At 41.2% G+C, this 20,919-nt stretch overlaps 1 protein-coding gene across 1 annotated transcript; it reads right to left on the minus strand.

The window, feature by feature from the left end:
- Nucleotides 1–2,572: 2,572 nt before the first annotated feature.
- On the minus strand, nt 2,573–20,272 carry SRPRB (SRP receptor subunit beta). The gene is made up of 7 exons (XM_036744330.1): nt 20,063–20,272; nt 17,202–17,296; nt 16,320–16,397; nt 14,768–14,850; nt 10,414–10,550; nt 9,762–9,816; nt 2,573–4,609 (listed from the first exon to the last, which is right to left on the minus strand). The coding sequence occupies exons 1-7, from the start codon at nt 20,208–20,210 to the stop codon at nt 4,399–4,401; spliced, it is 807 nt and encodes a 268-aa protein (XP_036600225.1). The 5' UTR covers nt 20,211–20,272; the 3' UTR covers nt 2,573–4,398.
- Between the last annotated feature and the right edge of the window lie 647 nt (nt 20,273–20,919).

The following is a 20,919-nucleotide window of genomic DNA, read 5'->3' on the forward strand; positions in this document are numbered from 1 at the left end:
TCAGATCCAGACTCAGACACTTGACGTGTACTAGCTGTGTGACTTTGGGCAAGTCACTTAATCCTAATTGCCTGGCCCTCCCCCTGCAAAAAAAAAAAACAAACCAGAATCATGGGAAGCTATATGGACTGATGCAAAGTGAAGTAAGCAGAACCAGGAAAAAATACACAATAACTCCAACGCAAATGAAAAGAACAATAAGAAAATAAAACTTGAACATTGCATAATTATAATAAACAAGTGTGGCCCCACAGAAGAAAGGAGAAAATATGACTGCTTTCTTTGTAGAAGTTGGGAATTACACAAATGGAACATCTGGTGCTATTTCTATTTCCACTTTAATAATCTGGTTGGGGAGGCCATAGCAGCTAGCATTTATGTAGCACTTTAGGATTTACAAACGCTTTTCTCAACCACAAGCCTCCTGAGTTCTGTCATGAAGCACACAAGGCAGCCTGGAGTTAGGAAGACCCGAGTTCACATCTGACCTCAGACAGTCACAGGGTGTATGACCATGGGCATGTCATTGAACCTGTTTGCCTCAGTTTCCTCAAGTGTAAAGTGGAGATAATAGCACCTACCACCCAGGGTTGTTGTGGGGATCAAATGAGACCATACTGTGCCCTTAGTGCAGTGCCTGGTATGTAGCAGGTGCTTCCCCCAGATTCTAGAACCTTTGATTATGCCTGTGTCTCTTGGCTTCGATAAAGCGGCCTTTCATCTTATCTTGGCCAGGACTAACCACTCCCTGATGCTTCCCCACCATGTCCACATCATGCCTAGTGACTGACACATATTACAAGCTTAACAAATGTTCTCCCTCTCTCTCTCTCTGACAGACACATAGGGGTTAACTTTAGAGGTAAGAACTTGTCCTCCTCTGGAGCTAGGGGAAATCTCTCTCTCTGATTTCATGACCTCAATAAAATCAGATGTACCATCATCTGAGTGTAAAGCAGCTAGGAGTGGGGGCTTGGAGACAAAAACAGGAGCTCAGCTAATGTAGTCTTGCTAGTATCTGTCCTTCTTTTCATTAACAATGGGCCCAGCATCTTGATCACCTGTGCCTCTGGAAATGGCTCCTTATAAAGACACACAGGAGGTGGGACCAATTAGACAGTTATATAAAAGACCTACTTCCTAATGGTAAGAAACACTTTAACTGAGGGGCTTATAACAGCTGCCAAATGGATATACCATTTGTTGAGAGATGCCAAGGCTCTGGTCTATGTTGTAGGCCTTGCCTTCAGTTCTGTGTCTTCCTCCAGCAGTACTCTGCTGCCCAGCAGCTCTAGCTAGGGTTAGGGGCTGGTACAAAAGGAACAGGAACAGCGGCAGAAAGGCTAAGTAAAAGGAGTCAAGGGTGGTGGTGCAGGCATCATTGATGCCATTGGCCATAGAGTGTCCAGGGTCATGAAGGAAGCCAAGTGTGGCCCCAAGTGGGCTAAATGGATGTGAAGGAAGGGTTCAATGTATAAAGTAATGTATAAAATGGTATCCTACCCAGACTGTTGATAGAAGTAAAACATTCAAAACTGAGTGACAATTACACTCAGCAATCTGTTCCATTTGTTTGGAACTTTTTTTTTTAAAGGGATGTGGATTTAGTCTGGAGAAAAATGAAGACAAGCAGTTCAATCATGTTCCCTGATTACAAGAAGCCATCTGCTCTCTGTCTTCATTGAGGACAAAACAAGACAAAATTCGTCTAAATTGAAACAAGTAATATTCACATTTACACAAAATTGAGTGCTGGCAACCATGGCTGGGGACACTGGGGAAAGTGTGGCACCTCCTGTTCCTAAGACTACTGTTTACTATGCACATAATCTTCAAAAAAACAATTTAGCCCTGACCACTCTGTACTGACCTTGAGTTCTATGGAAAACACATTACTGCTTAAACCAAATTATGTAAAGTGAAACAAAAGGGCACAAGCCACTCAGGTGTCAGTAACAAAAGTACCATGGGTGAGATCTATGAGATTTTGAGCCCTACGATTATCTAAGAAGAATTTACATAGAGTTCAATGGCAATGAGACAAAATCACAGACCCCAGGCATTTGCCCTACTCGCTAACAAATGGCCATCACTGAAGTCATAGAAATTGTTGGTCTATCTGGCTAATGAAGGTAGCGAAAGGGCTAATGGGAAAGGCAGAAAAGTCATAGGAACCCTTTCAAAAGAAGCTTGAAGAGAAGCTAAAGGACGTGGTCCATAGTACCAAATCATTTGCAGTTTGCAAAATGACCTCTGGACCAGCTGGAACCTTCCATTCTAGTTAACAGACAAAAGTCACAGACAAAGCTTATGAGGCCTATTAACAATGGGCATCTCCCTAGTGTCTGTTCCCTGCATCACGAACAGCACAGGAGTGGATCTGCACAGTGCCCATAAAGTAGATCCTCTGCACACTCTGCTTTTACGCAGACTCATGCTGGGGGGAGGGCCAGTCACTGGTGTAAGAAACCCGCATCCCACTGGTGAGAAACATTTTAACTGAAGGCTCCGAAGTTCACAAAAACAAAGACATCTGGATTTCAGTCACACAAAAATAGAAACACCAAAGAAATATCTGAATTCTTTGCTTTTATTTTATGAAAAATTCTTTCAAGGGTCCCAAGGACCAAACACCACAGCCACAGGCTGCTCCAAAACAGGTAAGTCAACGATATAACATTTTAACAGCATACTAAAAGTCTGACCATTCAATCCTATGGAGATAATTCTGTAATGCATTCAATTATATAGCTTCTGCTTCCTCCATTGGAAAAATATGAAGTTTTATTTTGTTTGTTTTTTAACTACTGCTTATAAAATGCTTTCAAAATCTTTGTAGGTAAAATCCCCCAAATGATACATTCCTAATGGCAGTATATACTCACTGAATTTTCTCTTTCCTAACTGTAAATTAATTTATGTCACAAATAAAAACCAGTTTCTCTCCCCTGCTTTAAACAACCGTTGTTGTGACATTCTATTGCTTCTGCTAATGGGCTGAAATACTGGCTTAACACAGAATTTTAAAAAAATAAATAGCCAAGAAACAGAATGAAACTAAATGGGAAATTTTGCAAGAAAGAAAACAGACTAAGAAAACATGCCATTTAACGGGTTTTTCAAGCCACTGCTTGAATACATACTGAGCACCTCCTCTGTTCAAGACTCCATGCTAAGTAACAGTGGCTTTTTAATTTACCACACACACACACAAACATTAAACAGGGAAGCTATAATGGCATATATGACCGCATTAAATTTCTTTTCACTGTTTTTTTTTCCTACTTCTGTTTCCCTAAGCTATTTCTGCTAGCAAAGGTAAAATAAGACTAAATATTAGCAGTAGAGAGGCTTTCAAATCAGAATCCTGACATGAGACATAAGAAAAGTTCTTGTCAATTTCAGGTTTTATTCCTTCCTAATAATAATGTTGGTTTTTCACATACAAAGATGGCACCCCTGACCCACCAGTAAGGGGTATGTACTGAGCTATTTTTCCAGTAGTGGGGATGAGGTTGCAAGGACCACACAGTCTCATTCAGTACCTTTTGAGAGTCAAGGCATTTATGCAGGAGGGGCAGGGAGCAGCCCGTAACTGTGAAACCTGACAAAGGTTAGTCTCATCCTGCTCTTACATGACCTTTGCCTGCTCTAAGTCATGCTGGCCACATTATTTACCAAAAATGTATTATTTGTAAAACCCAAAAATTTGAGAAGCCAAGAATTTCATTACAAAAACACAGATATTCTTTAACACTGCTGAGTTTGCACACATATAAAACCCTACAGAGAATCTTTCTGCTATTTGTTCATTACTTAGTTTTATAAAATTAAGGGAGCAGAGGAAGACATCTCATAATCAAGTATTCCATAAAAGTGACTTTGAGTTGTTCAGTCACAATGAATTTGGCTGATCCAAGAATGATACTGTCTTAAGCTATGAAAATCTGTGGGCCATGTGCATACAGTTGAGACTACTTAAAAAAACCCGCCAGAAAACCCAAAATTAGGAAGGATGAAATTCTAGAAATAAAAATGCTTATGGTAATGCACCTCTTTACTTGGAGTCTACTGGAAATAGCAAAATCCTTTATCTTTCCTGAGGATAAGATAAACTTTACACTCAGTGTTACAGATTCAAGGCAGAAATGAAAACCATTGTACTTGGCAATGGGACAATAAAGAAAAGCTGAATTACGTGAAAAAAGTTGGAAGTCTTTTTAAAAACCCCAAGCAGCTTACAGTACATTTATCCTTAATATCTTCACAATAATTCCTTTCCAACAATAAGAAAGCATTTCCAATTATATTTTTCACCCCTTATTAACTCACTGCTAACCCACCCCTACGCACATGTTGTCAAGGTCGCATCTTCTGTTCTGCCCCAACTCCACCTCTTCAGGCCACCCGTGCCAGCCACTTCTCAAAGTCCTGGATGTCAGCAGAGCCGTCCCCCGCTGCTCCCTTTGCACTGCACTCCAAAAATTCCACCTTCATCGGCAACTGAGAGAATTCAAATTCTTTGCCCTTCTTTCCAAGCTGAGTGACAACAGCACCTGAGCTCTCCAGTGTGCTGGGGGCAGCGGTGCGAGTAACTCGTAAAGTATTACTGTGAGACCGAGGAAAGACATAAATTAGAAAAGGTAGGAAGGGGTCCACAATCCAAATTTCTACAGTACTGAAGATCCTTAGAAAACTAGAATATTTCAGAAGTCTCTCACAGCACTTGCACTTCATATACATTATACTATAATGAAATTTCATTTTAAAACTGTTTTTTAAACAAAACTCTAATTTTGCCAACTATAATCTAGCTTTTTCTTCCTGATACTGAACTAGGATACAGATATAAATCTTATGAAGAATCTTTCACATATTATTATTGTATTTGCCTCCCCCCCCGCCCCAAATATTCATGCTTCTCTCACCTTACAACAAAACTATGAGGTAAGAAGGGTGAATATTATCATCCCCTTTTTACAAACAAAGAAATTGAGGCACGACATGATGAAATCACTTGCCTGCAGTTGCAGCCCTAGTCCTGCCCTTACCATTAGGTCATACCTGCTTCCCAAATATTCTAAATACCAGCCCCTCTTTAGTAACCTTTTTTCTTTCATAAAGATTAGAATTTTAGAACAGTTTAAGTATTATGAATATATTTTTACACTCCTATTAGCTAACATCAGAGAAATGCTGAGGTGCCTTTTAACTCTAGTTCTATGGTGCTAAGATTCTTCATTTTCACTATATGTTCAACCAGATTATTTTTAATTAGATTACAAGGAAAGTCCCAATTTAAAGCATCTTGGTGCCATCTACTGGCTATCAAGTGGAGAGAAGTATTGCTCCAAATTGTTCCTCTGAAGTGGTACAGCCGGAGACAAAAAGCTTGTCACTCTTTTTCCCAACATGATTTGCTTCCAAATAAAGTACTAGAACACAGAATAGGTCTACAAAAAACCTTCATGAATGTATGAATGAAAAGCATTTATTAACAGGATGTGCCAATTGGTCAGTCAATAAACATTTATTAAGCACCTACTAGGTGCCAGGCCCTGTGGGGATACAAAGAAAGACAGAAGATAGTCCTTGTCCTTAAGGAGCTCACAATCTAATGAGGAAGACAACACGCAAACTATGTACAAACAAGCTATATAGTGGATAGACTTAAAATAGTCAGAAGGAAGGCACCAGAATTCAAGGAGATTGGAAAAGACTTCCTATAGAAGGTAGGATTTTAGTAGGGACTTAAAGGAAGCCAGGAAGCAAAGACGAAGAGGGAGAGCATTCCAGGCATGGGGACAGCTAGTGAAACTGGATTGCAGAGCCCATTAGGATTGGGCATGGGGGGAAGGATATGGTGTAAGACAAGGATGGGGAACCTGCAATCTTGAGGCCACATGTGAACTTCTAGGTCCTTGGGTGCGCCCTTTTGACTGGGTCCAAGTTTTACAGAACAAATCCTCACCCATGAGAACACATCAACCCCAGAGCAGGAGTTCCAAAACTAAGTGGATTAACTCTCCTAGGACTTGGTCTCTGGAGACTCAGTCTGGTGGGTGTAGCAGCACCCAATAAATTCTTTCTGTAGCCATTCTTAAAAGTGTTTTACTTAAAACCCAAGTAAAACAGGACAGAATCTCCTATTCTAGAGACTGAAAGCAGTAAGTTAGGAGTATAGTAAAAGAACTTTGGTTTAAAGAGAGAGAGCAAAGTGTACAGGACAGGGAGTCCTTCTCTTGGGTACTGAGGCATAACTGTCTTGAAGTTTAAAAAAGGTTAAGGAAAATTTTATTCGGTATTGAGGGGGCAGGTGTGTGTTTGGCGGGGCAGGGAGGGATTGATTCCTTTTCCCACCTCACTCCTAGACAATATAATCATACGAAGGGGAAGATAATAGAAGTTACAGTGTTAATATGTCAAACTAAGTGCAAAAATAAGTCTACACCCTGTTATCTATCTACAAGGTGTAAAGTATAGCCCCTGGTAGAATCAGAAAAGCAACTGGTCATGAACAAACTGACCAAAGACTGGTCATGTTCTTGATGGCCTTTGAAAAGCAAAACCTGACAGCCCAAGAGGACATCAGAAGCAGGAAACAGCTGTGTAGAGTATGACCATCATAGTCCTGGTGGAGGATACAGAGGGAAAGGAGGAGGTTGTCTGTACTTCTGGTTCTCATAGGCCACTCACCAGTAGTAGCAGAGAGCCAGAGAGAGCGACAGCCAGAGACAAAATCTGGGGTGGGCAGGAAGCAGCTTCAAGAAGCATGACTTTGGGCAGCAAGGAAGAGAGCCAATTACGGACTGAAGCACACTAGGGGTAGGGTGTGGCGGAGAGGGAATCATGAGTTACAGTTTTAGGGATGGGACTCACAATGTACCTTGACCTGATGGTAGTAGCTACCCTCTAGGGAACCCAACCCACGAGTATGAGTGCCAGGTGGGGAGGTGGCCCAGTGTGTGTTGTAATATTTGCGAACTGGTAAAAACATCTTCAGATTAGTAAATTTTGCAGACTATCCTACATAGCTAAATTATAGTTGGACATATAAATTGCTCATTTAATCAATTAAATCTCTAATCCTCAACTAAAGTCCTACTCTGATGCCTCACTGTAGCCCAGAGGAGACCTGGTGTTCTTGAAGGTTATTCCAATGGACTGCAATTTGGGGTGATTAAGGCTTTAAGTAGAGGCCCAGACATAGGCTGTTCCTATCCTCAAAGTCCAACTTAGATAAGTACAATTTCAGCACTAGAAGGTTGGGTACCTGGTACTTCTTTGGTTCATGGTACTTCATAATAATTCATGCACTAATACAATCTAAGTCTGTGAGAAAGAGTACCCAGACTATTAGAAATACAAGTAACAAACTAACTCTTCAGTAAAGGAAATGCTTTATTTTTTAGCATATAATGTTAACATCGGAATCAAGTTTCATGTTAATTTACATAATAAGAGTTAAGTTGGGTTTCAAGCCTAGAAGTGGTAAGATACAGTGAATTTGGAGTCAAAGACCTCAGTTCAATCCCTGGCCCCTACATTTACTAGCTGTGTGACTATGGACAAGTCACTTAACCTGAGGCTCGATTTCCATATCTGTGATATGGGGATAACACTTGAACTACCTACATAATAGGTTTGTTGCATGGAAAGTGTTCTATAAACCATAAAGAGCTAAATAAATGGGAGCCGTTAGTCTCATTCTTCCCTTAATGTCCTAATCCGATGCTTCTCTGTGGCACAGTGACTCAGGGCTCATGAAGGCTAAGCCAGCACTGTGACAATTCCACAAAGTCCCCAATGTGTGTGCTGTCAGAGGACCAGCCTAGCCAAGTGTGAAGAAGCACAGCAACAGGTTGGCCACAAGCTGATGAATTTTTCAGCTATAGTAATTCTTGAAGATGATCAGTTTTAAAAAGAATGCAATCTATGCTGGTGTAGGGAGTTACTCACATATTTTTTTAAAGCTGTGCCTTTGATTTCATGTGAGTGGAGCTCCTGGTGTGGAAACCTGTCCTCACAATGTGGATCAGAAACTCATTTATTAATTTATAGTTACTGTGAGAGTTGCCTTGGGCACAGGGATTAAGTGACTTTCTCATGGGTCACAGTTACTTTTAATGAATAAATGCGTCTAAATAAATGACATACTAAATATGATTTAATAAGCAAAGAATTATGCACAAAATATTTGGTATCCCAAATGGTAACTTTAGATGTACTAAGAGTTCTAAAAGTACAGCATATTTCTGAATCTTTCCAAAAATGTCTTTATTTTGGGGAAAAGTTTCTAATGCTTTAAAATTCTCTCTGATAAAGGCCTCATTTCTAAAATATACAGGGAGCTAAGCCAAATATATAGGAATACAAGCCATTCCCCAATTGAGAAATGGTCAAAGGATATGAACAGGCAGTTTTCAGAGGAAGAAATTAAAGCTATCTACAGGCATATGGAAAAATGCTCTGGATCGCTGCTGATTAGAGAAATGCAAATCAAAACAACTCTTAGATACCACATCTCTCCTGTCAGATTGGCTAAAATAACAAATCAGGAGAATGATAAATGCTGGAAAGGATGTGGGGAAATTGGAACATTGTTGCATTGCTGGTGGAGTTCTGAGCTGATCCAGCCATTTTGGAGGGCAGTGTGGAACTATGCCCAAAGGGCTATAGAAATGTTCATACCCTTTGACCCAGTAATACCACTTCTAGGGTTGTATCCCAAAGAAATCACGCAAGAGGGAAAAGGACCCATATGTACAAGAATATTTATAGCAGCTCTCTTTGTGGTAGCCAAGAATTGGAAAGCAAAGGGATGCCCATCAATTGGGGAATGGCTGAACAAGCTGTGGTATATGAAGGTGATGGAATACTATTGTGCCATAAGAAATGGGGATGATGCAGACTTCATAACAACCTGGAAAAACCTACACGACATAATGCTGAGTGAGCGGAGCAGAGCCAGGAGAACGTTGTGCACAGCCACAGATATATGGATTCCGTGAGGACCAACCCTGACATACTGCGCTTTTCTCAGCAACCTAAAGGGCAAGGACAACTCCAGGGGACTCACGATGAAGAATGCTATCTTCATTCAGAGAAAGAACTGCGAAGTTTGAATACAGACTGAGGCACACTACATGCTCGCATTTTCTGCTTCTCTTTTGTTTGTGTTTTTGGGTTTTTTTTTTTTTTGGTTCTGTTTCTTCTTTCTCATGATTCTTTCCATTGGTCAAAATTCTTCTCCACGACCTGACTAGAGCATAAATTAATTCAATGCGAAGTTATACATGACAGTTATATGGGAAAAATCTCACCTCTCTACTGCTAACAATGATTCATGTGGTAGCTTCATCTCCGTACACACAGGATAGTTTTTTAAAATAAAAGTTTAAAATTTCCATCATCATTTCCAATCGGATCAAAACATCCAACCCTATGGCTACATATTGCACAGCATTTTAAATCAGGAAATGCCCCCTCCATCAATATAGATGGAGGCTCTGACATGTAAGCAACAAGCTAAGAAACACTGGCTAAGTGCCTCTCCCTTTTCTGAGCCTCAATTTCTCTACCTGTAAAATGAGGATAATAACATGCTACCTTCCTCATAGGCACATGTGTATATAGATAAATACATATACACACATGCATACACATATGTGCACAGCTCAATGGTTTTAAAGTCCTCATAATTTCTGGCACTCAATTTTAAATGACACGGATATATTCAAAAGCTTAAGATTCATACTCACAGTTCTTTTTCCAGCTGCTGCTGAATTAACTTGGCGGATTTTGCCATTGTGAGATCTAGAAAGATGGAGATGTCATCGTTGGTTTAAACCAGGAATGATATTGGTAATAAGCCCTCCTACACAGAGGTACTTTCATGTTTGACCAGTCTTTTACAGGTTTTTTTCTTTTAAAAAAGGATAACCTTTATCTTCTTTCCTTCTCCACCAGAGCAACTATATCTGTATCCACAAGCTGTTTTAAGTCAAATTACCATGCTAGACAAGAGGGGCACAATTTTAAATTTAAATCGAAAATAATTTAGCAACTCGGAAACACCTTATTAAAATTAAAATGATCTACAAGCATTTTCCTTTGTTAGTCTTTAAAAAAAGTTAGTAAGACCACTGAGGCAGAGCAAGATCACAAAACGAGACAGTCATGGAGCTAAAATCAGGGCTCAAAATACCTGAATTTACACTTGGTTATTCACAGTTGCTATCTCTTCTAGTATCTTGTTAAATGCTCCTCCTAATCACTAAGTTTAATAGGTTTTTGCACCACTAAGGATACATTGTCAAAATGTATGAAAATGTCACAGAATGAGAATGTTTATGCCAAAACAGTATTACATCTGAAGATGGGCTGAGGTAATCTTACCAACATGATGATTACCTTGCTTATTGCAGGCTATCAGTAAGGATGGTGCATTCTTCAATACCATGCTGTCAATAAGGACCTGATAGAGAAATTCAGCTACATCTTTCACTTCCCGCTGGAATGTCGCACTATCCACAACAAACACAATTGCTCTGAATAAAATGAAAAAACAAAACAGAGTGACTTGTCACGATGAACTATGAGTTCTTGAACTAGATCATCTATGATGTCTTCTAGGCCTATATTCCAGGCATGAGCCAGTAAAACAAGCGAAGGCCGCAGGGGGTCAAAGATCAGAATCAGGCTCAGCACTTCCACCCGAGCATCTGCAGCTTCTAATCCACAGCCACTGAGACTCCTGTAATTATAGGTAAATTCAAAAGTGCAACATGAGAGCTTCCATAGGAAGTTTTCTCTACCCAACTCAACTCTTATAGATGAATTCATATCCTCTTTCATCTAAATAATTACTTTATGAGTGTTAAACATCCAAAAGACTGCCCCCAGAATAAGTCATGAATACCATCCTCCTTTTTATAAAATAAAAAAAAAATTAAGCAGAGACTGAAATAAGATAAGCAATGTTTTAAAAGGCTAAAAGTCCACTCAAAGTCAAGATGAAAAGCCAGACCCCACTGCTCTTCACTTCACTTTGACTTTCTCATCACCAAGTCCTGAATTTGTTAAGGAAAATTCAGTAAGTAGTAGCTGAGGGCCTTCCCCCTCCCCCCTCGCAACCCTCCAGGTGCCAGAAGCTGAGAGAATACAAAATATATGATATTGGCCTGAGCCCTCATTGGATTTGGAGAAGAAAAAGGGAGATGAAGGTGGATGGCCTTCTCTCAAGGGGGAGAAACCAAATGCAACGGCTTCTTCAGAGCCACACCTCATTTCTTGGCTTCATTCTGCTGAATGACCTTCTACTTTACTGGCAAACACTTCTCATGATCCTTGATGGCTCCTCTTCCTAATGTCCCTAAGTACAAGGTTTCCCCAATGCTAAGGTCTCAGACCTATTCTTTCTATCCTGATACTATTTTGCTCAAAGCTCTCATTCTCTCATATCAATGATCATCTTTCTGCAAATGACACCAATGATCTCTCTCAACCCTCAATGCTCACTCCCAAACACCAGTCCTACTCAGATATCCCATCAACCCCTCAAATTCAACATATCTAAAACTGAACTCTGATGACTACTTGAGAATGGACCTTTTGACCTGTTTTCCTAAAGGATACATAAGCTCATGTGCAAGTTTCGCCTGAACGTGCGTATCTGTTCTAAGAGTTTTGCTTTGCCTTCTAAGAGAGAAGAAAGATGTAGAAAGGAGAGAAAACATTCTTTTTAATTGAAAAATTTATAAAAGATTTTTTTAAAAAAATACAAGAGCTCAAACTTTTAATTAATGGAAGGAAGAATGGGCAAGACCTATGAGCCTTCTGGATTTCTATTAATAGCACCAATATTTTCTAAGTCATCCAAGTTCAAAAACTCAATCTTTCAGTCCTCCCCCTGCCGTCCTTCAATGTCCAAGTCCTATCAAGTCTTCCTTCACAACTCATGGGACACTCACCCTTTCCTTTCCATTTACAGCATCAACATTCTTGTTCAGGCTTGTATTACCCTTTTACACTGGCTTCCTAGCCAGTCTTTCTGCCTTCAGTCTCAGCCCCTTTCCCCCAGGTCTGTCCTGCACAAACCACAAGAATCAGCTTTCCAAAGCACCTCTTGGTGCTCACACTTTCACACGCTTTCACTACCACCACACAGTCACAGAATCACAGATTGAGAGCTGGAAAGGACCCAGGGAACATCTTTTGGCTAACCTCTTCATTTTATAGATGAGAAAATGGAGGTGCAGAGAGGCGAGTGACTTGCCCAAGGTCACACAGGAAGTAAGTGGCAGAGCTGGGATTCAAACTGGGATCCTCTGACTCTGAGTCTCGTTTTCTTTCCTTTCCACGGTACCATGTGTGGATGTACCGTGTGAGGGATGGTCTCTCCTTGGGTAACTTTTAGTTTATAAGAGGATTTAGGACACATTCAACAGCAATTGAAATAAGGTAGGAACCCTATACATGGCACAGGAATTAGATGCATGGAGTTCAGAGAAGGGAGAAGTCAATTTCTGGTTGGGGTAATTAGGAAAAGCTTTGAGGAAGAGGAGACAGTTTTCGAAAAATGGGCTTTGAAGCATGGAAAGTTTCCATAGGTAAATATAGGACAGCGCACAGCGCATCACAGGCAGAAGGAGACATGTGAGCACACCGCCAAAATAAGGCAGGGTCAGATGTGCTCAGGAAACAGCAGAGCAGCTGGGCTTAATGTAAGACTGATGGAGGAGAGCAAAGTGGAGAACCTTGAATGCCAGCGAAAGAAGTGTTTATGGCAGTGTGGTGCAGCGGAAAGAGCGTTGGATTTGGAAAAGATTTTTTAAAAAGATACAGAAAAGCACAGGAAGGCGTCTATGAACTAATCCAAAAGTCGAGAACTACAACGTCAGCGGAAGGAACAACAAAACGAAGCCGACCACTGTGGGATGAAAATGACTGTGCTTAGCCCTGGAGGGAGGGTGACGTAGACCTCAGCCCCTTTCTTTGCAGAGGTGGGGAATTAGGGATGTGGAATATTGTATATGCTGTCAGGCTATAGGGGTGTTTGAGGCGGCTTTGTTGAATGGCTTTTTTCCCCTCCTTTACTCTCTGTTATAAGGGACAGCTCTCTGGGTAGGGGAGAAAAGAGGGATATTTATGGAAAGGAAAGTAATGTAAAAACAAAAGACAGCAATAAAAATGTTGTAAAAGAGACACTTCTCAGAAAGAACTAAGAGGAGTCCTCTTCTATAAAATGAGAAGCTTGAACTAGCAAGCTTCCCTCATTGACATCATATATGCTTCATTTGATCTTTCCTGAGCATGAGAATTAGTCACTTGGTTTCTGTAATATTTTAACCAGAGTAGGATGCATAGTGAATGAATTAAATCCAGAGAGCTTGTTCATGGTTTGCCTATTTTCCAACTCTAACTACCTTCTAATTTGTAAAATAAAACTGCCCTTGTTTAAACAGTAACAATTCCAGGGGACTCACGATGGAGAATGCTATCTTCATCCAGAGAAAGAACTGTGAAGTTTGAATACAGATTGAGGTGCACTACATGCTCGCCTTTTTTGCTTCTCTTTTGTTTTTGTTTTTGGGTTTGTTTTTTTTTTTGGTTCTGTCTCTTCTTTCTCATGATTCATTCCATTGGTCATAATTCTTCTCCACAACTTGACTAGTGTATAAATTAATTCAATGCGAAGTTATACATGGTAGTTATATGAGATTCCATGCCGTCTTGGGAAGGGAGGGGAGAGGGAGGAGAGAAAATCTGGAACTCAAAATTATGTAGAACCATGTGTGGTAAACTAAAAATAAATAATTATTAAAAAAAAAAAACAGTAACAATAACACCACACAGGGAAATAGTTTTTAACTGTGATTGTCTTCCTCACAAAACAATACTGTTTAAAAAGTATTAAATTTTTAAAGATTACCCAATAGCCATCCCCTTACTCCTTGCCATAGATTCCCCTTGAAACATATTCGAGGAAAACAAACACACTAGCCATACTTGACAACACAGACTTCATTCTGGTCGTATGAACCAATGCTCCTCTGGGGCATGTTTCATTTTCAGTCCTCTGAAGTCAAGACTGGTCACTGCATTAATCAAATCACTGATATCTTTCAATGTTACTTTCCCTTGCTACATAGTGTTTCAAAAGGCAGTAGCAATAAAAAAGATATCTGGACATTTTCACAGAGGAGGAAAATAAAATCTTATTACTTCCCCCATTAAAGTGTGAACTCCTTGAGTGCAGAGACTGTCCTTTGATTCTTTTTTGTATTCCCGGGACTTAGCACAGTGCCTGGCACATAGAAGGTGCTTAATAAAAGTTTACGGACTTCAATTTATAATTTCATTTCTTTATTTCTGCCATGGATTATAGATAAGAGTTTTCAAAGGCTTTTAAACTAAAGCAAGAGAATTTTAGAATAAAATTTTTAAAGGTTCATTAATATTAGAATATGTTATTCTAATTAAGAAGTTTTTTCTCCTGTGCTCCTTAAGGTACCAGTTTTTTTAAATTTAATTTTTTTAATTAACAAAAATTTATTCTCTCTCCTGTCTGCTCTCCTGCCTCCTCCTCCCCATTAGAAAAAAGAAAAAAAAAAGTTTGGCCTTATTGAGATATTTTCATGGAAACGTTTAAATAATAAATGCTAAAATACAGCTCCATCAGAAAAGCATTCAATGAAAATCACATTTGGAGTGCTGATTTATGTACTTTCTACAGAAGTATCAATATTATATCTCTATTACTTACCTGGCTGAAGCCTTAAACCGCTCTAAGAATTGAAGCCTCAAGCTCTCATGACCAGGGAGATCAATCAAAGTCAAACTATTACCCTAGGAATTGACAACAATAACATAAACATTATTATGGAAATTCCACGTTTAGAAAAGAGTAAATTTATTTACTAAAACTAAGTCAGGCCAGGATACCAATATGCTTAGAAATAACTTACTTACACAAATTAGTATAGTTATTTTAAGTATTTAAATTACAACATATGTGCGAGAGACCAAAAAAAAAAGTGTGGAATCACTCAGCAGGTATTTACTGAGTCTCAGGTCAGTATTGTACTCGACCCTGTGGATAATTTTAAAAGGTCATGTTCTCTCCTCAAGAAGTTTGCAATCTAGTTGAGGAGAGAAAAGAATAAAAACATTATGCAACAGAAAATAACTAAGTGCAAATTGCTTGGTGTAAGTGCTGAAGGAGTTCAGAAGAGAGATCAGTGAGGACTAAGAAAGGCTTTTCATAGGTCTTGAGATGGCTCTGGGAAGATGAAAAGATCTGGATGGGGGGTGGGAAGGCTGAGGTGGAAGGGAGGACAACTAATGGCATTCCACTTGAGAGAACCAATCTACATTGCAATACTCACAAAGATTAACAAAGGGGGGGGGAGTTGATTTTCAGACCCAAGCTACAAAGATATGGAAAAAATAAATTCAAGAAACTAACAAAATTAATCATTAAGTAATATTCCGCTGCATGTCCTGACAGCACAGGTCCCACTATTTTGTATATCAAATTGGAACTGTTAGAGAAAAGTGACTAAACAGTCCATCCCTTCTTCAGCAGTGCACTCATTATTAGGCACTCACAGAGGAAGTCAAAGACAGAAACAAAAGTCCAACATAGACCAAAATATTCAAGCAGCACTTTCTGCAATAGGGAAAAACAAAACAGCAACAAAAAACTGGGTGCCCAACAACTGGGGACTGACTGAAAAATGACAGCATATGAATGCAGTGGAATATCGTCCTGTAGTAAGAATGTAAGGAATTCAGTGAAACATGGAAGATTTTTATGAAGTGATGCACAGCAAAGTCAGCAGAACCAAAAGAACAATACACACAGTGACTACAACAGTGTAAACTGAAAGATCACAATCAAGAATCTGAGAAACTGAGAGGGCAAAGAGATGGACTAGCAGGGCAGAATGGTATATACACTGGTAAGATGTAGTCACTGTATGGGATGTTTATGCTTAACTGTTTTTCACTGTCATAAAGGAGGGCTTGATCTGACAAGGAAGAAGGTCCCCCGCCCCTAGAAATGAGTGTGGCATAAAGACAAAAAGCATGAAGAAAATGTTCTTGTATTTTCAAAAGAAGCATGGCTTTTAAAATGAAGGATGGCTTTTGAATAAGTAAAATTGGTTCTGTGAGTCAGGTTGGGAAGCTAACCACTATTTAAATTAATTTTTATGGGGAAATGTATTGTAAGTTATAAACAACCGACTTATAACTGAAACCCATTTGTAGAGCAAAGAGTAACATGGGTATTCTAGACTCTGATGAATTCTTACCCTGTCGTTGTTGACTCGGTACACAGCAGAGCTATCAGTAATAGAGGTCTGGGTATTTCTGTAAAGTCCCGTTAACAGCTGTAAAACAAGACAGGAGATCAAATTAATTCTCAGGCTTACGAAGCATGAAAGTCTTTTGGCTCTCCAAGATGCAAAGCTTAACAAACTAATATGAAAATAAAGTATCAAAATGATGCTTCTTTTCAAATTATCAGTCCTGCTAGGGGTTACTCAGAATAAGACATGCTTGATTCCCATACCTCCAGAACAACTTGACACAAAACATGAGAAACAAAATTAGATTTCAATAGAAATTAGAATTAATGACATGAATTTACTGGATTTTCATAAATGCCATTGTTAGTGATTTCCACTTTCAAGAGGAGAGGAAAAGAGAGAAAAAGGAAAGATTTTACCCTAATTCTGTAAGATTAACTATGATGTAACTCATTTCAAAAGAAGCCTAACCATCATGAGCACAGCCTTACTGACTTTCACTGAAGGGTTTGGCATCCTTGCAGCTTTTAACATCATTGCTACAATATTTCAGCTCCTTCCGCTTCTTCAGCTGTCCTGGCATCCTCAGTAACTGGGTTAAAGGAGCAAAGGGAAGTGCTAACCATATAACCACATTTTCTAATATATAACAAGTTAAACACCATTCAATCAATTGTGATAATGCACATGAAAACTGCAATGGTCAAAGCTGGCAGCTTACATGCTTTCCAAGATCCCTTTTTCCTACCTCAGAGGGTAGCAAATATCTCCAGACCTATCAGAATTAATTTACAAATTTCCACAAAGCAACCAATAGCTCAGAGGAATACTGCACATCTCTCACATTTGTTCCACACTCTATTACATGACAGTAAAAGCATTTACCCTGACAAAAAGGAGCGTCTTCCCCGAGTCACAAAGGCCAACCAGAAGTACAGCCCTTCGACTGCTCTTTCTGCTCCGAATGAGTTTCCAGCATACTATGAAAGTGAAAAGAAAATAGTTAAGATAATAGAATCACACAATTTCAACGAGGGAAAATATCTTAGAGGTGCCCTGGTCTAAAGGACTCCTTTAACTAAAAAAACAATGCCAGGACTAGAACACTCTTCTCACGCCTTATCTGTGGTACATTTCACTACACCAGGCAGCTCGGTGGGGCCTTCGAGTCGGAAAAACCTGAGTCTGAAGCCTGTTTCAGACACTCATAAGCTGTGTGACCCTGGGCAGGTCCCTCACCTTCTCTGTACCTCCGTTTCCTCATCGGTAAAATAGAGATAACAACAGTCCCTACCCCACAGGATGGTTGTGAGGACCAAATGAGTCAACAACTGTAAAGCACTTTGCAAATATTAAAGCACTCTGTAAATGCTATTATTAATTATTGATTGACATATAAAGTACTATTATTACTAATGAACACCAGCTGGAAAAGTTTCTTGGAGCAGCGGGGGAATATATACTAAATATATCTTAATCAACTACATTTATTGTGAAATCAGAATGAAACCATACCTGGCATAAAAGTAAATGCAAAATACAAGCCAAGTAAAGTAATTTGGGAGTGGGGAAGCACCATCAGCTGGGGGATCGGGAAAGGTCTCAGCAGATGGCACTTAAGGTGGGCTCTTATGGGACCTAAGGGTGCTAAGGAGCAGGGGAACGGGAAAGAGTGCATCCCAAGCGCTTCGATGGTACCAGCACAGGAGATGGGCTGCACACAAAGAGGAGCAAGTGAGTCAGTGGCCTGAATACAGAGTATGGAAAAGATTCACTCATTTATATCCAATCTTCTTTGTCTGTTCTATTTTGTATACAGAAATGCTTTTTTTGGTATTTGTAAGGCTCAGAATGAAAAACACGTTTTTAAAATTCCAAACCTAACAAAACACCCCCAAAATATATATGCGTATACATGTGTATATATTATATTTATGCATATATATTTATATGTATAAAGAAACAGTAAACAGTACTGGACATGGATGAAGTCCAGCAAGTTCTGGGTTTGAATTTTACCTCTGACAGGCAAGTCATTTAATCAGAAGAATTGGGTGTGTCAACTGACAAAAAAAAAACTGTGCCTGGTCCTTTGGGATAGTCTTAAATTCTGGTCCTGAGTCTCAGCTTTTTCATGACACACCCACTAACCGTGGATGTGCCCCAAGGCTCCACCTCAGGCCCCCTTCCCCTTTCTCTCAATACTCTCTGCCTTGGTGATCCCACCAGCTTCCACGGGAGCCAACACTATCTGTATGCTGAGGATTCCCACACCAATTTTCTAGTTCTGCACTCACTGCAGAGTTCCAGTTGCATCTGGACATTTCAAACTAAATGTCCCGGAGACAACTCAAACTCAACCCGTCCAAAACAGAATTCATTCTCTTTCCTCCTCAAACACACACCCCTTTCCCAAAATTCCCTATTCCTGTCAATGGCACAACCATGTCACAAAACTTGTCTCACTTTCACTCCCCCGCCCCCCACATATTCCTGCCCTCACAGCATCTCCAGCCTAAATCCTCTTCCTCCCACTCACACAGCCACCCCCCTAATTCAGGCCCTCTAGGCCTCTCGCTGGACTATGTAGAAAGCCTACTAAACGGTCCCCCTGCCTCGAGTTCACCCCCACCCCCACCGCAATCCATCCCCCCTATGGCTGTCAAAGGATCACTCAAAAACTCCAATAGTTCCCTATTAAATATAAATAAACCAAATATAAACTCCTCTGTTTAGCATTCGGATCTCTTCACACCCGGGCCTAGTCCTATCTTTTCAGTCCTTTGGTACATCCCTCCTCTGTACGCACTCCCTACGGGCAGGGGGAGGGCAAGGGGCTGGATGGTCTTCTGGAAACTACTAGGCCCCTTTAAGTGCCGCCACATTTCATTAGAAACCAAAGTGCCCATTTAAACTCTGCGATACCAATACTGCGCGATTTTGCCTTATTTGCGGCGGGTCACTATGCAGGTCAGCCTCTTAAGAACTGATTTAAAAAATGTATCAGATGGAGGGCAATGGAAGGTGTCATCGGGAGGGCGCTGAAGAGGCACGTGTTGGGGCCTGAACGGGAGAGCCACGGAGGAGCGTGAGCGGGGGAGTGAACAGGGAGGCAATGGAGGTGTGTTGGGGTGTCAACTGGCCAGCAATGGAGGGGCGTGCGGCAGGGGTGGGCGGGCTTCAACAGGTAACAAACTAGGATCTTCGACGAACAGGGGCGAGGACCGCGGCACCGAAGTGTTACGCGTTGGTCATGTAACAAATGGGGGTGGCTAGGGAGAGAAGAGCCCATTAGCAGGCCCTTGGGGTCAGGAGAGGGTGTTAGAGACCCCCAGGCCGTTGGACTGAGCTCCGGCTACTTGTCCAGGGGTGGCACTGGAGGAACCGATATCGGCTTCAGAGGAGGGACTATCCCGACAGGTGGGATCAGACACTTCAGGAGTACCACACCCACCTCCCCGCCCGAGGGGGCATGGGGCGGCGAGACCGTGAAGGATGGGAAATCAGCCGGGGACTAGCCAAGCCGACCCCTCATCTTGGAGCAGGTGTACAGCGGCCTGGGCCGCTCAGGAAATGACAGAGCAGAGGAATGTACTACGTGGATGCGGGGCCCACCAAGAGAAGAATTCAGAGGCTCCCATTACCAGGCGGCCCCCTGAGACCCCCTGGCTCGCGCCCTCGAGCCCCGCAACGATCCAAACGGCACCCCACCCCCTCCACCTCAGGCCGCTGTGGCCGCCCCTCACCCAGCGTCAGCAGCACGACGAGCAGCGCCACGACCACGGAAAGCATCGCTGGGTCTCTTTGCTGCAGCTCCTGGCGCAGAGAGTCCAGATACGGCTGGAAGGTACCACCTCCGACCCCCATCTGCTCAGCTTCCGCCGAGACCATCATTGAGGAGGGCCGCCGCGATACAAAGACGTGGCCCTCGAAGCTCTACGCAGTCGTAAGGGAGCGGAGCATCATGGGAATCGTAGTCTTCCGGGCCTTTCCCCAAGCCGGTAGTAGGCCGTGTGTTTCCTGAAAGGAGCCTTCTGGGAGTTGTAGTCTCTCCCTCTCCCTCTCTCCCTCTCTCCCTCTCTCCCTCTCTCCCTCTCTCCCTCTCTCCCTCTCTCTCTCTCTCTCTCTCTTTTAAATCTCTCCTCCTCTCCACCATATACTCCAAACGTCTTTGGTCGAAAGTTTTATGTTAAAGTAGATGAGATCTCCGGAATGGAGAACTGAGTTCTGGTCTGTGCTGCCAAAATCTGAAGTTCTAGGAAAGTGGTTCCCAAATATTGTACCCCCAAGTAACAATTCTGCACCCCGCATAGAAATGTAACTTTAAATCCCAGAGCTTTCCCTGACCCTTTCACAAAATGCAATGTCTCTAGGTCTCTACCTTGCCAGTTTTGAGCCCTCACACAATGCCAAATGTCTACCTGTGAGCAGCCATGGTTTGAGTTCTCTACAATATGAAAGATAAGGTCTCTTGTCCCTGAGACTATCATACATTTCCAGGCTGAAAGAGATCTTTAGAGGTGAGTTAAAATATGTAAAGCACTTTGAAAATCTTAAAGCTCTATATAAATGGTAGCGATGATGAGGACAATGACGATGATGA

Source organism: Trichosurus vulpecula, chromosome 2 (assembly GCF_011100635.1).
Source record: "Trichosurus vulpecula isolate mTriVul1 chromosome 2, mTriVul1.pri, whole genome shotgun sequence".
Taxonomy (NCBI): Eukaryota; Metazoa; Chordata; class Mammalia; order Diprotodontia; family Phalangeridae; genus Trichosurus; species Trichosurus vulpecula.

What these genes read in the sequence shown, in the direction of transcription:
- SRPRB (XM_036744330.1), bottom strand. Translation starts at nt 20,210, where the DNA reads ATGATGGTCTCGGCGGAAGCTGAGCAGATGGGGGTCGGAGGTGGTACC. An exon ending in CGTCGTGCTGCTGACGCTGG is followed by an intron (nt 17,297 to 20,062) that starts GTGAGGGGCGGC and finishes TCACTTTCATAG; the next exon opens with TATGCTGGAAACTCATTCGG. An exon ending in ACCGAGTCAACAACGACAGG is followed by an intron (nt 14,851 to 16,319) that starts GTAAGAATTCAT and finishes GTCAATTCCTAG; the next exon opens with GGTAATAGTTTGACTTTGAT.